At 45.6% G+C, this 17,113-nt stretch overlaps 1 protein-coding gene across 1 annotated transcript in view; it reads left to right on the top strand.

Annotated features, from left to right (window-relative positions):
• Positions 1–848: 848 nt before the first annotated feature.
• Positions 849–17,113, top strand: part of ST14 (ST14 transmembrane serine protease matriptase) — a 61,274-nt gene continuing 45,009 nt past the window's right edge. Inside the window, exon 1 of the mRNA XM_040326229.1 lies at positions 849–1,174. Within this exon, the coding sequence (XP_040182163.1) occupies positions 1,127–1,174 (48 nt within the window). The 5' untranslated portion in view covers positions 849–1,126. The remainder of the gene's footprint in view (positions 1,175–17,113) is intronic.

Below are 17,113 nucleotides of genomic sequence, written 5' to 3'. Positions count from 1 at the left end.
GTAGAGGGACGGCTGTGATCCGGGGATGGGGATGTCCGGTGTAGAGGGATGGCTGTGATCCAGGGATTTAGATGTCCGGTGTAGAGGGACGGCTGTGATCCGGGGATGGGGATGACTGGTGTAGAGGGATGGCTGTGATCCGGGGATGGGGATGACCGGTGTAGAGGGATGGCTGTGATCCGGGGATGTCCGGTGTAGAGGGATGGCTGTGATCCAGGGATTTAGATGTCCGGTGTAGAGGGATGGCTGTGATCCGGGGATGGGATGACCGGTAGAGGGACGGCTGTGATCCGGGATGGGGATGACCGGTGTAGAGGGACGGCTGTGATCCGGGGATAGGGATGGCTCTGATCCGGGGATGGGGATGACTGTGTACAGGGACGGCTGTGATCCGGGGATAGGGATGGCTGTGATCCGGGGATGGGGATGACTGGTGTACAGGGACGGCTGTGATCCGGGGATGGGGATGACTGGTGTACAGGGACGGCTGTGATCCGGGGATAGGGATGGCTGTGATCCGGGGATGGGGATGACTGGTGTGGAGGGATGGCTGTGATCCGGGGATGGGGATGACTGGTGTAGAGGGATGGCTGTGATCCGGGGATGGGGATGACTGGTGTAGAGGATGGCTGTGATCCGGGGATGGGGATGACTGGTGTAGAGGGATGGCTGTGATCCGGGGATGGGGATGACTGGTGTAGAGGGATGGCTGTGATCCGGGGATGGGGATGTCCGGTGTAGAGTGATGGGGGAGTTTTATGGTATCAGTAGAGAGTGGTGACGTCACAGGGGGTGTGTCCGGGTTTCGGTTTGCGCTCACCTGGTCGGGGAGGATCCTGGAGATCTCGTGTGAAGTGACCACACCTAGAAGAGACTACCTGACACTGAGGACAGGAAGAGACACAGAACTTCACAGGAGGACTCTCAGGGGGCACCGGGCAGAGGACACAAGAGGATTCTTAGGGGCCACATACAGGTGGACAGGAGGGCTCTCAGGGGCCACACACAGAGGAGGACCCCGTTGCCCCTCTTTGTATCCCGGAGTTTCCTAAGCCCGGAGGAAGGACATCAGGGGCCCCGGATTGTTAGGGCCACAGCAGGGCTCCTTCCACCCCTAGAAGTCACCATGAGGGGCTCCGATTCTTCCGATATAAAGTACAACAACCGACCGCAGGTAAGTCCTTCACAACCACCTACTGGAGGATGAGGGGTGTGTCTGCCCTGTATAAGAGCGGGAGGGTGGTGTTTGCCCTGTATAGGGGTATCAGGGGGGGTGTCTGCCCGGTATAGGGGTATGAGGGGGGGTTGTCTGCCCTGTATAGGGGTATGAGGGGGGTGTCTGCCCTGTATAGGGGTATGAGGGGGGTGTCTGCCCTGTATAGGGGTATGAGGGGGGTGTCTGCCCTGTATAGGGGTATGAGGGGGGGGTGTCTGCCCTGTATAGGGGTATGAGGGGGGGGTGTCTGCCCTGTATAGGGGTATGAGGGGGGGGGGGTGTCTGCCCTGTATAGGGGTATGAGGGGTGGTGTCTGCCCTGTATAGGGGTATAGGGGGGGTTGTTTCTGCCCTCTATATGGGGGGGGGGTGGTGTCTGCCCTCTATATGGGGGGGGGGGGGTGGTGTCTGCCCTCTATATGGGGGGAGTGGTGTCTGCCCTCTATATGGGGTGGGTTGGGGGGTAATCTGCTGTATGTGTTCTGTGTGGCCCCCCCCCTGGAATAATGTCTATCACTGTATACATTGTACATCTCTCAAGATTGGTGATGTACATTGTATCTTTGTGTATCTTGGTGTTTAATAACAATGATCTCAGATCTGTGCTGTGTTTATATTATATTATAGTGTTATGTATGCAGGCTGATTGTGTTGTGTACAGAGCTGCTAATGAGTTCTGTCCTCCTATATCCGGGGTGAAGTTATCTCCTGTATGTATAGACAGATATATCACTATTGATCTATAATTGTGTGCAGATTGGTTATCACTTTATGAGATAATCTGTAATAAACCCAATTATTGGCCAAACTCGGGGAAGCTCATACAACCCTCTATATATAACATACAGAGAGATCTGTATACCCGGATGTGGCTTTCTTTCTTTTATTTCCTGCTACAATCCTCCTTCCCCTTTTTTTTTTTTTTTTTTTTTTTTTTTTTATTGAAATGAGTGTGATATCTTGACAAATGTTCACCCACGCAGTGTGTAGTTCAGTACTGAGCATAACAGTCAAATAACTTTAATAGGTATTGGCTGTCAACTGGGTGACCTTATGGGGCACCGGCCCATAGGTCCTTATAAAGCACCAGATCTTTAGGGCCCACGATGCAGGCGCACTGGATCCCAGCAAAGGGGAATTTGTATACTGGTCCATTGAAAAACCCCCAGTCTTTCTTTTTATTTTTATCTAGTGACCCAGCCAGCAAAGGCCCCTTTCACACAGGCGATCGAATCAGATCTGCCTTTCAAATTTTCAAGCGGACAGCAGGTGTTGGTGGACAACGGAATCCATTTACTTCCCATCGCCCATAGATCAGAGCGGGCTCAGTCCATGTCTGCTCTGCAGAAACTGAGCAGACACGGACCTGTCATCCGCCTGCTCTGCTCCGATCAGCAGGAGATCTGTGAGCCGATCAGAACGGAATCCGCCTCTTTGTGAATGGGGCCTTTGTCTGGTGGTGTGTGTGTTTTTTTTTTTTTTTTGTAAAGGAACAGAACAAGTTGTCCTGCAAATGTAGCAGTTTTGCGTGTTGAAACAAGTCATTTACTACTGACGGGGGTGCTTATAATGATCAGCTTTTATTTATGTAAAACAAAAATCTCAAAAGGGGGGAAAAAAAAACTAACTGCAGAATGAACTGGAGTTTGGCTTAAGTTTTTAGTTTATCTAAATCTGCTAATACATCTAACACCCCCCCAAGATTGACAATGAGTTTTCGGTGTAATTATGCTTTAAAGTGTATCTAAACCCAGGACCAAAATGCGATAGTATTGCGGTTCACTGGTCCTTAGATGCAGTGGCGGTTCGTCCATAGGGGCTGGAGCGACGCCCCCTCTGGCTCTAACCGCCACTGAGTCTAATAACAGATTCATGCATTGCACGAATCTATGTTATTCTCGCCGCTGCCGCTGTTCTATTCAGATGGTCTGCGCTCATGTCCGGCCATCTGAATAACGGCAACTGGTTGGCTGTACGGAAGTGCCTATTACAGCCCTCGGGTCCCGGAAGCTTATACAAGGAACGCACTAGGGATGCGCTCCTTGTATAACACTGACAGGCGTCTCAGCCAATCAGGTTGGCCGGTTCTGGCTACCGGTAACCTGATTGGCTGAGACGCCTGTCAGTCATCATCGAGGATGGTAGAAGACATCTAGGGACGTGGATGGAAAAGTGATTGTCACCGGCGCAAAAATAAGTTCTAAATAATACTATATTGACCTGCTGCAGTGCTGTATAAACCTTCTATAGGGACGTGGATGGCTGACTCCAGTAAAGGTAAGTGCCGGGGGGAGGGGCACTTTACAGGGCACAGTGGCGACGTCGATGGACACAGCGGCGACAGTGGCTGCGTTTGATGGCATGGCACAGTGGTGACAATTGATGGCACAGTGTCTGCATTTGATGGGTGCAGTGAGGCTGCAATTTTTTTTTTTCGTTTGCGCCCTCCCAAAAATGTCGAGCACCAGCCGCCACTAGATGTAGTGGCTGCGTTCGTTTTCTTTTTTTCGCAAAAACTTCTTTTATTTTAGCCTGATAATCCTGCCATTAACTCACTTCTTGTCCCAGGCTGAAAGTATTGAGCAGCCCAGCAGAGTACAACTCCCTCTTATGCCGTGTATACAAGATCGGACATTCCGACAACAAATGTTCGATGGGAGCTTGTTGTCAAAAAATCCGACCGTGTGTAGGCTCCATCAGACATTTGCTGTCTGACATTCCGACAACAAATGTTTTGAGAGCTTGTTCTCAAATTTTCCGACGACAGAAGTTCTTGTCGGTAAGTCCGACCGTGTGTACACAATTCAACACACAAAAATTCTACGCATGCTCGGAATCATTGAACTTAATTTTTCTCGGCTCATCGTAGTTTTGTACGTCACTGTGTTCTTGACGTTTGGAATTTCCGACAACATTTATGTGACCGTGTGTATGCAACACAAGTTTGAGCGAACAATCCGCCGGAAAAAACCCCACGGTTTTGATGTCGGAATGTCCGATCGTCTGTAAGCGGCATAAGGCCTGATTCACACCTATGCAGCTTTAGTGCTTTTTACATTTTGCAGATTTGCAGTACAGTCCATTTAACATGGTTTCCTATGGAACACGCTCTGTAGTGCAAAATGCGTAAAGCACTAAAAGTGTGAAGCCAGCCTTACCCATAACGGGGAGGTGTTTTGTAGTCTGGGAAGAGAGCAGGGAGAGCAATGTTAAAGAGGTGTTCCGCCCAATTTTTTAATTAAAAACCAGCAGCTACACATACTGCAGCTGCTGGCTTTTAATAAATAGACACTTGCCTGTCCTGGAGTCCAGCGATGTCGGCACCCGCAGCTGATGTTTCCATCAGCTGTCGGGTGCTGCCATTGCGGATAAGGGTATCCGGCAGTGTAACCTTTTGGCTTCACGCAGGGAACTCTACTGCTCATGCGCAAGGCCCGTTCCTCTATCATACTGGCCAGGGGAGGGAGCCCTGCGCTAACGTCACGGGCCACGGCCCGAACTCCCGTAAGTGGGAAAGGATACCTGTCAAAGATATTTATCCTGTCCCTCTTCCCCCGAAAGGTGGCAATTGTGGCACCAGAGGGGGGGGGGAGGAATCCGATGAGCAGAAGTTCCACTTTTGGGTGGAACTCCACTTTAACTTAACATTCTAGTTCAGTAAAAGCTTATTTACAGTGATGGAAAAAAGTATTTGATCCCCTGCTTATTTTGTATGTTTGCCCACTGACAAAAAAAATCGTTCTATAATTTTATTGGTCGGTTTATTTTAACAGTGAGAGACAGAAAAACGCATTTCAAAAAAGTTCTAAATTGATTTGCATTTTAATGACTAAAAAAGAGTATTTGACCCCTTCGCAAAACATGACTTGGCAAAACCCTTTGTTGACAATCGGAGGTCAGACGTTTCTCGTAGTTTGCACACATCTCAGGAGGGATTTTGTCCTCTTTGCAGATCCTCTCCAAGTCATTAAGGTTTGAGACTGACGTTTGGTAACTCGAACCTTCACCCCCTCCACACATTTTCTATGGGATTAGGGTCTGGAGACTGGTTATACCACTCCAGGACTGTAATGTGCTGCTTCTTGAGCCATTCCTATGTTGCCCTGGGTGTGTGTTTTGGGTCATTGTCATGCTGGAATACCCATCCACGACCCATTTTCATTGCCCAGGGAAGGAGGTTCTCACCCAAGATTTGATGGTACATGGCCCCGTCCATTGTCCCTTTTGATGTGGTGAAGTTGTCCTGTCCCCTTGGCAAAAAAAACACCCCCAAAGCATAATGTTTTCACCTCCACCATGTTTGACGGTGGTGTTCTTGGGGTCATAGGCAGGATTACTCCTCCGCCAAACACGTTGATGCCAAAGAGCTCGATTTTGGTCTCATCTGACCACAACACTTTCACCCAGTACTCTGAATCATTCAGATGGGTCTGTACATGTGTTTTCTTAAACAGGGGGTGCTGCAGGATTTTAGTCCTTTATGGCGTAAGTGTGTTACCAATTGTTTTCTTGGTGACTATGGTCCCAGCTGCCTTGAGATCATTGACAAGATTCTCCCGTGTAGTTCTGGGCTGATCCCTCACCGTTCTCTTGATCATTGAAACTCCACGAGGTGAGATCTTGTATGGAGCTCTAGACCGAGGGAGATTGACTGTTATTTTCAATTTCTTCCATTTGCAAATAGTCGCACCAACTGTTGTCGCCCTCTCACCAAGCTGCTTGGCGATGGTCTTGTAGCCCCTTCCAGCCTTGTGTAGGTCTACAATCTTGTCCCTGATATCCTTGGACAGCTCTTTGGTCTTGGCCATGGTGGAGAGATTGGTTCTGTGGACAGGTGTTTTTTTTTTTATACGGGTAACAAGCTGAGATCAGGAGCACTCCCTTTGAGTCCTGGTTCACATTGGTGCGATTTGACATGTCAAATCGGCGGCAATGGCACCGTCCTAACCGGTGCAACGCCGCCGCACCAATTTCCGAAAGTAGTTTCTGTACTACTTTTGGTGATTTCGGGGTGTGACATCTGTGCAGAAACCCGCACAGATTTTTCTGAAATCGGGACTGACATGTGGGAATGAAAGCGTGCGAGTTCAGCTGAACTGGCACGCTTCCATTACCGCGCACGGTGTGAACCTAGGCTAAGGCTGGCCATACGTTGTTCCCTGACAGAACACAACAGCTCAACACTTTCGTTCAACCCAAAAAAACGTAGCGTGTACGAGACTTAAAGCTTATCCCCAGGGAAAACAAGAATCCTGCCCTGCAGTGGGGCTGCATCTAAATTCAAACCATCCATTGCTCGTTTACAATGCAGGTACTGGAAAATGGTTTTACGCCTCTAATCCCCCCCCCCCACTTCCCCACCAGCTGGTATTCTTCTCTATTTTCCCCTATGCTCTGCCACCAGTGGACTGTCCCTCAGCATCTACACATTCGATGGAGGGCAATGGGCCATGCATTGTACTTGATGATGTCAGAACCTGTGCCCATCGGAGCATAGGGGATTAGAGGCTGTATGGACTGGTCTAGCAGTGCAAAGGGAGCTGCGGGAGAGGAGGATCGGGTAAGTAAAACTGCTTTTTGCTACTTGCTGCTGTGTTCGGCCGTTTTATTGGCAAGACAGGAACTGTCAGATCTAATCTTCCTTACACATGTTACTTTATTGGCACAGACTTCAGGTGGTGTCGCAATCTAGTTTGTGGTCTGCCAAGGAATTGCCTTGCTATGTGGAAGTCGGGTGGGGGAGGGGCTGTCGGGGTCTTGTAAAGCAGTGTGGGCCCTTGTGTGTCCAGGCATGGCGTCGGATGCTACGGCCTGCGCACAATTATCCTCAGATGTTGCTGGATGGGCGGCCAAAAATCAACCTCCACCTTCTGGTTTTTGGGGACAGGCTATGAAGTATTTTAATTTTCATTTATCTGCACTTCAATGTAACTGCTAAGTCTTTGCTGTTCTACAAGACTGTAAAAATCTGATGTGGGAGGTTAGGAAATGTTCAGCAGGAGGAGTGAGACTTTAAAGCTGGGTGCAAGGGGGCCAATGGTGGACTGCTATTACCAGCCAATATAGAAATCCAGATTATGCTATACAACGGTCCTCCTCATCCTTCCACACTAAACATGGCCATACATGGATCAAAATCCAGCTGGATCAGCAGGAACTTGACAAATTTCAATCCACGCATGGCTGTTCTTATGCCGCGTACACATGGTCGTTTTTTGTGATGAAATAAAACAAAGTTTTTCATCATGGGAAAAAACCCCGAAGTTTTTCTAACTTCATCATAAAAAACGACGTTGCCCACACACCATCGTTTTCTGAAAATGCTCTAGCAAAGCGCGATTACGTACAACACATACGACGGCACTCTGTTCCATTCAAGCTCCCGTCCCATAACTTGCTTCTGAGCATGCGTGGGTTTAAAACATTGTTTAAAACGTCGTTTTAGCCCATACACGATCATTTTTTATGACACAAAAAATGACATTTAGAAAAACGACAAATTGAAGCATGTTCGAATTTTTTTTTGGTCGTTTTTTTTTTAAGACAAAAAATGAGTGAAAGCCCCACAACACGATCATTTTAAATTATGTTTTTAAAAACGTTGTTTTATTTCATCACAAAAAACGGACAGTGTGTACGCGGCATCATCATGAGAAGTCGATCCATCTATGAATTTTAAAAAAAACGGGAGAGCCTAGGAAATTTCAGTTCAAACAGCACGGCAGCCAATAGACTGTGGACCTGTCTGTAACTTTACTGCATGAATACATTTCTTTCTATCGCAGCTTTTAATCAGCTGATCTCTGATAAGGGTTCAGGCCACACACAGCCCTCACTTTGCTGCAGAGGGAAACCTGTACAGAGAGGAATGCCTATGGCTAGACAATAGGAAATATTGCTGATCTTCTTCTAATAATGCCAGTTGCCTGGCTGGCGCGCTGAGTCCGTGGTTTCAGTAGTTTCTGGAACAGGTATGAAGATCAGATCTGGCCAACGTTGCTGTTTGCTTGTTCCTGATCAGTATCGCGACAGCCAGGCAATGGGCATTTTTAGATAGAGAACTTCAATGACAGCCTTTTAAGATCAGAGGACTATACATTTCTGAAAGGCTCCATTCTGGCAGGAAAATGATTAGATCTTCCCTGGAGAACTCCTTTACATTGGATCATGCGTTTGTATATGAAGTGTGCCATTCGTTTTATGATTATGAAGCACAAATATTCCTCCGAGTTTGATGAGGTCAGTCAGAGATTGGAGGATTCTTTCTGGCCCTGCGGCCCTCAGTTGGACGGCCCCATCTTGAGCTCGCAGACTTTGGCGCGCTCAGCAGTGACTCACTCTCTCTGTGGCCAGCGAACGTTCTCTTCAGTCATTCCCTGATCTTCTGTTTATAAAGCTTTGAGCAGGTCTTCAGAATGTTTGTTACATTGTTTGTTCATCTTGCTGGAGAGGCCAGATTAGTGTTTACACGTTGTCACGCCCTCCCTCTTCTAGGCGATGAGGCGCGCATGTCCGATACTCCAATCTATTGATTTCATATACAAAGCTGGATAAAAGTGGCGGCACTCCTAGAAAAGTCTTGCTGGTGGTCTTACACAATGGTTTGTGTATCTAGCCGAAACTTGTTCTTCTAGTTTTAGATGGAGTGTAGTGGGGTTGGATGCCCTGTAAGATTGTATTTACTGTCTGTGCTGGGGAGTCCCTCTCTATTTGTGACAAGAACAGGATTAGAGGGGAAATATCCCAACAGGGACATCTGTCTGCTGCCGTGTGCGCAGCCCCTGCCATCTCTCGGCCAGTCAAATTCCTCCACCCCAAACTCACCCATCCGTGTCTTCATGGAAAGCAAGGGAAGAGGCGCCTCTAAGTGTAGATGTTTTAAACAATTTAATAAGTAGATAAGTACAGGCAACTCACATTTGGTAGAGTACAAATAGGCATTTGTACATAAAATCCTTGGAAGAAGTCATCAGGTCTTTCACTTTGGTCCTTATTCTGCTGGGCGCTGTGCTGTGGGAAGGTGTCCTTCACCGCTGTGAGGTGTTAAAGCCGGCGGCGGTGGGGAAACTTTCAAGCCAGGCAGGAGGATGGAGAATATTCCAGCAGTTTGGCGGCAGTGACGTCACTGGCATGATTTGTGCTCTGGTGCGCAGTCATGATGGAAGGGGCCATCCCCAAACTGTTCTCACAAAGTTGGGAGCATGAAATTGTACAACATGTCTTGGTATGGTGATGCCTTAAGAGTTCCCATCACTGGAACTAGGGGGCCAAGCCCAACCCCACACCATAATCCCCCTTCTACCAAATGATTTGGACCGGTGCACGAAGCAAGGTCCATAAAGACATGGGTGAGTGAGTTTGGGATGGAGGAACTTGACTGACCTAAACCCAACCCAATAGAACACCTTTGGGATGAATTCGAGCGGAGATTGTGAGCCAGGCCTTCTCGTTCAACATCAGTGTCTGACCTCACAAATGCTTTTCTGAAAGAATGACCAAACATTCCCATAGACACTCCTAAACCTTGTGTACGGCCTTCCCAGAAGAGTTGAAGCTGTTATAGCTACAAAGGTGGGCCAACTCAATATTGAACCCTACGGACTCAGACTGGGATGCCATTAAAGTTCATGTAAGGGTAAGCGTCCCAATACTTTTGGTAATATAGTGTATCTATAAAGATTTCTTTATTTATCCTGTAGTCATAAAAAAAGGGGGAAAAAACGGGCCCTTTTAAGGCTTTTAAAAATTCGTTCTGCAGCGCCGCGCAAATAACATACACTCATGCATGTTATTGTGGCCAGCCTATTCAGATAACCGGACATTGGGCGCCGATTGTCTGAATAAGGACAGCTGGTTGGCTGTGCGGAAGTGCCTATCAGAGCCAGCGGCTCTGATAGGCTTTACCAGTACAGCCCTTCAGCTCCCGGATGTCTTATCCTCGGAACGTAGTGGGCTACGTCCCTTGGATAAGACTGACAGCCGTCTCAGCCAATCAGGTTCACTGATTCTCAGTAACCTGATTGGCTGAAGCGTCATCGAGGGTGGCAGAAGACATCGAGGGATCGTGGAAGGAGCATGGCAAACCCCAGAAAGGTAAGTGCCGGGCGGGGGCAATCTGACTGCCAGCATTTTACAGGGCACAGTGGGGACAATTGATGTGGGGGACAATTGATGTGGGCACAGTGGGGGACAATTGATGTGGGCACAGTGGGGGACAATTGATGGCATGGCACAGTGGCTGCCTTTGATGGGCACAGTGGCTGCCTTTGATGGGCACAGTGGCTGCCTTTGATGGGCACAGTGGCTACCTTTGATGGGCACAGTGGCTGCCTTTGATGGGCACAGTGAGGCTGCAATTGTCTTTTTTTGCGCCCCCCCAAAAAAAAATTTGAGCACCAGCCGCCACTGCAGCTGGCACCTGTCAGGTGTTACACCAGGAGAGGGTAAGCCGTGTAAACTAACTAGTCTGTATTGCATTACATGACATTGTTAGTGTTGGGCAATATTCACGTGAGAGTTTGTGAGGAATTAGTGGACTTTTGCCGGTGGTTGTAAATGCTGTTGCGCACACACTGTGTGTAAACATCTGCAAGTGTCAGCGGTGGCTGTCAAATTTTTACTCTGTACAAATCAATGGCCAGCACCACTGCTGTTGGTATGTAGTCACTCATCTGAATAGATACAAATGCACTACAAACCCTGGAGGCAGACGTGTACATCTAGGGGCAGCGTTTCTGCTGTGATTTGGCCGCAGGTAATCCGCCAGTTTGCAGCCATTGTAGAGACTATTGCTGTGTCCAGAGGCAGCATTTAACTGCTCATGAACACTGCTAAGGCCCCTTTCACACTGCCGCGATTTTACTGCGATATTGACACGATTTCAGGGAATACCTGTGTAAACTTGAGGTCTCTGGACCTCAACTCGCATCAAAGTCGGACCAAAGTAGTACAGGGACTACTTTGAAGTCGGTGTGACCTTGAAGTCGCACAGATATGAATGGTACTCAATTTATTTTTTCCTTCCTCAATGTTTCACAGCGATTTTTTGTTTTATCACTTCTGATCATTTCCTTTTCATATATGTAAACAAAATTGATTATATATAAATTTTTGTCTTCTCTTGTAACTATTGTAGTTGTTTTGTGATTGCCTACTACTGAATGATTACTACTTTTATTTTGTATATATTGTATTGTTTGTTTTTGTTTTTACATGTTCAAAATAAATGAAAACAAACGAAATCTTGTGCAGTTTTTTTCAGTACGAAAATCGTTCCTTCTGTTTACATATGAGAAAAAATGTTGGAGTTTGTCGGTTACCTTACACGAATCTCCCTTCTATATTGTAAAGCGCTGCGTAACCTGTTGGCGCTATATAACTCCTGTAAAATAATAATTAATCCTACTTGTCCCTTTTTTTTATTTTTTTTTTGACATTTTTTGTTTGGAAAGTTTGAATCTGATGTTGAAAGTTGTGTACACACTATACGAAAATCGAACGATCGTGCCTCATAGGGAATTTTTTCTTCGGATGGATAGAGCAGAGGGATGATAAATATTCTGATGCTTCTTTGTTGTCCTTTAACAGGCAGGAGGATTGTGGTGACACCATTATATTTTGCTGTATTACAGGAAGTGGTGTTACCCTTATGCCCATGCAGTGTGATATATATACATTATCTGTCTGGAGTTTAGCTCTTAATCCCAGTGGCGGGGTTCCAGGGGTGGCGGGGTTCCAGGGGTGGTGCTCTGCTGTGATATGGGCTCTTATGTCTGTATAGGCCTTTCATCAGTCGGTTGGGAACAGGACAGAGCTCGGAGCTCTGCGCCCCGCAATTCTGGTCTGATGACTCTGGAGGAACGCGTGTCCCTAATTGCTCCATTAAACACAGTCAGAGTTAATGAGGTCAGGGAGATAATTGGGAAGTGATGTAACCATTAATCAGAAGATTCTTCCGATGTTGCAGAAGAGTCTAAAAAAACACTTATCACAGTGACTGGGCTTTCCTGACTAACCTATTGCGCAGAGTTCATTCCTAAAAGTCTTTAAAGCAATACAAGACAGTCAGGAGATGTGCAGCATGCAGGCTCATGTATCAGAAATCTGTCATTTTTATTTTTCTTATTTACTTGTATTACTATATGTTTGTATAGCTCCAACACATACCACAGTGCTGTACAGAGAAGGCTGAGGCAGTCACATCAGTCTCTGTACCAGAGGAGCTTACACTCTAATGTCCCCCCCACAGCCACACACTATTAATATACATTGATATATAATGCTCTGCAAAAGTTATAGGCAGGTGTAAAGAATTGCTATAAAGTAAGAATGCTATGAAAAATGTATTGTTTTTATTATTTTATCAATTTACAAAATGAAAAGTGAGCAAATACAAGAAAAATCAAATCAATATTTGGAAGGAGTACCCTCTTGTTTCAAACCAACATCATTTCATACACATGCACAAAGTCAGGAATTGTAAAATTCTCAAGTCCGGTGTACGATTAATCAATTTTACCAAGCAGGTGCTAACTATCATCAATTTCATATGTAGGTTGAAACCAGTGACGGCCGCTCCATTAGGGGCGCAGAGGTGCCGCCAATCCATGCTGACCCCATTATCTACATGCAGGGCACCGGACTCATGGATTCCAATGGGTTTATTTATTTTTGAATCCCCTGATGTGAGCCTGATTAAAAGGGTTCAAAAAACGGATGGGCTGGGGGCGCAGAGCACTGTGCCCCTGAGCCCACCCACTTGTGTGACAATAGTTAATGAATATTCGCTATTGTCTTCCTCATTCTCCTCCCGGCCAATCAGCAAGCCCCTATTGGCCAGGGAGTCTTTAAGCCCTGTACACTCGATCGGATATCTGATGGAATCTAATCCGATGGATTTTTTTCATCGGATATCCGATGAAACTGAATTTCATCAGTTGCAATTGCATACACATTATCAGACTAAATTCCGACCGTGACAAAACGCGGTGACGTAAAACACTACGACGAGCAGAAAAAAATTAAGTTCAATGCTTCTGAGCATGCGTCGACTTGATTCTGAGCATGCATGGATTTTTCTCCGATGGGGGGAAAAAAGACCGATGGGGCCCACACACGATCGGTTTGTCCGATGAAAACAGTCCATCGGTCAAATTTTTTAATTTACGAATTGCAATCATAACGAATTGCCTAAAAAAATTAAAAGGGGGGGGGGGGAATGAAAAACAAATATTTTGGGCAGGGGGCAGTTTTGTTCGCCGAAGGACTGGAGAGCGGTACAATAGAGTGTCTGCAGGCAACAGTGAAACATGTAGGAGGTTCTTTTTGGCAAGCTTTGGGCTGCATTTCTGCAAATGGAATTGGAGATCAGGATCAATGATGTTCTCAATGCTGAAATGCAGACAGATACTTATACCATCAGAGAGGTTTTTGATTGGCCCCAAATCTATTCTGCAGCAGGACCTTGAACATGCAGCCAATGTCATTAAGAACTTCAGCGTAAAGAAGAACAAGAAGCCCTGGAAGTGATGGTTTGGCCCCCCACAGAGCCTTGATCTCAACATCATGGAGTCTGTCTGGGATTACATGAAGAGACAGAAGGATCTGAGACAACCTACATTCACAGAAGATCTGTGATTGGTTCTCCAAGATCTAACAACCTACCCGCCGAGTGCCTTCAAAAACTATGTGCAAGTCTATCTAAAAGCATGGATGCTGGTTTGAAGCCAAAGAGTAGTCGCATCAAATATTGCTTTGATTTGGATTTCTTTTTGTTTTTACTTTCTATTTTTTTTATTGATAAAAATAAGCTATTACTTATATTTCTGAAAGTTTTTTTTTTTTTTTTTTAATTTACAGCATTTTTACACAGTAATGTAGCTTCGACATATTCCACAGTGTTGTACAGAGAACACCAAGCCAGTCACATCTGTTTTTGTACTAGAGGAGCTTACACTCTAATGCCTAAATGGCCCAAATGTACATTTTGGGCCATTTAAGTTTTACTAGAAGTAGGTTCTGTTGCTGAAAAAGATCTACTTTTGGAGGATTATTTATCATCTCCACGATTCTCCCCCCCCCCCCCCTACTGTTCCTTCTCCTCGATGTGTGGAGGGAAGGAACGACCCTGGTTGGACCAGACAACAGTGCAACGTCTGTGGGGCACCTTCAGACACTGTTGTCTGTGGCTCATTAGAATAATCAACAAGTGAACAGGTTAGAAAACGTTGCCTTTTGTGGTCCTCGTGATAGTTGTAAGTGTCTGCTGCATGCCCCTCCCCCTCCCTGCTCCTTAAATTACGTATGAATGTTCCTGTTTTGGGTCCAGTGGAAGATGGAGGTGCTTGAGGGTATTGGGATTGTGCCTGCATGCCTGACTATCCCTGCTGTCCTATAGACACCTGGTTCTCTTCTGTGTGTTAATCAATGTGTATGATTAAATGAATCTGAACTCATTCAAGATTTGCTGTTTAAAGTAGAACTATAGGCAAAACTTGTTTTTCTTATTTTGGATAGCGCAAGGGAGGGTTAGATTTTTTTTTTTTTTTCTTTGAAGCACGTGATTAGATACTGAAGCTCTAATTTGTTTAAAAGCGTGGGCGCAGGGCACAGATCATTTGTGGGACAATGGCGTATTTAATATTCGCTATTGTCTTCCCCAATCGGGTAGCTGGTCCTGAGACCAGATTGGCCGAAAGGAGAAGCGACCGTATTGGCTGCCGAGGAGGAGACTAAGGAAGGATCCAAAGCTACCCACGACTTAGAACTTGGGTTAAGTGTGTGGCTGGTGGGTGGAAGGATGGGCGGGTGGCGGAGGGTGGGGTTCAGAGGCCCGACTGGCCGGGGAGGGTTGTTGGGTTTTGGGTGGTTTGTTTAACACCCCCACCTCCAAAATGTAGCACCAGCCGCCACTGGTTAGAAAAATTACCCATATTGCTCCTTCAAATTTTCTCGTCAATGTGGTTGAAAACAAATAGTTTGAAAATAATTAGAAAATTGAATAAACGGTCTTAAAACAAAGAACTTAGAATTAAATTCTACTGGTGTGTGGCCAGCTAAAAACAAGGTTGGCCATCGCCAACAAGTGAGAAGCCTATCCTTAAAAGATCTGGGCCATCTTCAATCCACCTTGTAACTTCAGATGCCTATGTGGTGAATTGTTCGTTCCTTCCCTCTTCCCAATAAAAAGTGGAATTGTTTGGCCATTTTCACGAAGATATAGATGGATATATCTCTCTTATTATTTTTTAACTTGATATGAACCCAATGAGTAAAATCCTACATAACGTTCATCTGTATGCAACTGCATAATTTGTAAAACTTTGAGTTTCATTAAAATAGTCTCATGATTCTATCATGATGGTTCTTCAACCACTTCCTGTTATCCACTTCCTGTTATATAGTGACAATGCTATGTCCTTGTCTCCCAGTTCTGCTTCTAAATTGAAACCTTGTCTCATGCTTCCCTGTCGGAGACTGCAAGCAGCCGTGCCACCACACGCATTGTGCAGACATGGTCCGCTGTTGTAGGAAGCCAGGCCAGGAGCAAGGTTTTCCAGCCAATGTAGTCTGGAAGTGGGTAGAAGGGTTTGCCAGCACTGAGATAAGAAAGTGCATGACAAATTACAAAAACAATGTTTTATTACCTGTTAAAATTTTTTTTTATGGGGGCACAAACAAGACCTTATTTGAGAGTTATCCACTATCTTTGTTGGTGAATTTTTTCTTTCTCTGTGTACAGTTTTTATAGACTTCATGCAGGGCTGGTGGCTGTGAGTTTAATCTAATGCAGGTTTAGTATGTAGATTGTTTTATCTGTGATTATTTCCTAGTTTATGTAACACTGGTGCAAGGGGAAAAAAACTGGAGCTGCCATGGGGGTGTCATTGACGCCTGAAGATTGAAGCTGGCCTGAAGAATTGATGATCTCACAAATTCTGTGCAGAGTCAGTTCTACCTATTTGATGGATGACATTTGTCTGAATTTTTGAAAGAGTGTATTTTACAGGTGCAGCATTTCTTGAGCTGCTTAATGCACAATCTTTATTATGTAGATTGTAGATGTAGATGCAGATAAAAAACAGCTTCTGCCACCAGCATAATTTCCTTCCTCTGGCTCATTCCCTGGCCTGTACTATATATATGTTCAAGGCAGGCCAGGCTGAAGTACTGATTTTTGAACATAATATAGCCAAAATGAGCCTAAAGTGTAAAAATAATATATACTCAATGCATCTCTGCAATGCCTACATTTGCCCATATTTTTATACCTTTTTAAAACTGCTTAAAGAACAGGAAAATATCTATTCTTACTGCCAGAAATCCAGAGGCTTCTAATTTATTGGGTGGGCCTGACAACCCTGCGCGTCTGCGTCGCTGAAATCTCAAGCAGTGTTTTCAGCCCTGCTCAGTTATTGTCTGCTCTCCCATTTCTCCAGAGAGCCCGAACCATGGTAAATGGCCAGGTTTCCTTCACATAGAAGAAATTCCATTCCCTGATCTCCTCTGTGATGAATGAAGCAGCAGGCAATAATTATTTAGTCACTTTGGTTTTAGAACTGTGATGTCATGATCTGTGCTTGGAGGGCAGGGAAGACCTTGGGAGTCTAAGTTGGGTGTAATAAGTGCTGCACCATAGTGTTTAAGACATTGGAAGTCTAATGGCTTCCTGAAATCTCCATAAAGAGCACCCGTCACTCCCCCAAGCTATTATATAGGGGTCTTGTTGGCCCCATCATGGTAGCTATAAAGTTAAATGAAAGAAAAAAAATGTAAATGAATAAAATTGGCGATTTTTTTATTTAGAAGCATACACGCAAATGCACACATAGGTCCCACACACATATAAACAGCAATTTCACCACATGTGATTTATTACCACAAACAATAGAGCGAGAGC

Source organism: Rana temporaria, chromosome 10 (genome assembly GCF_905171775.1).
Source record: "Rana temporaria chromosome 10, aRanTem1.1, whole genome shotgun sequence".
Classification (NCBI taxonomy): Eukaryota; Metazoa; Chordata; class Amphibia; order Anura; family Ranidae; genus Rana; species Rana temporaria.
This window is presented reverse-complemented; position numbering and strand designations above follow the sequence as displayed.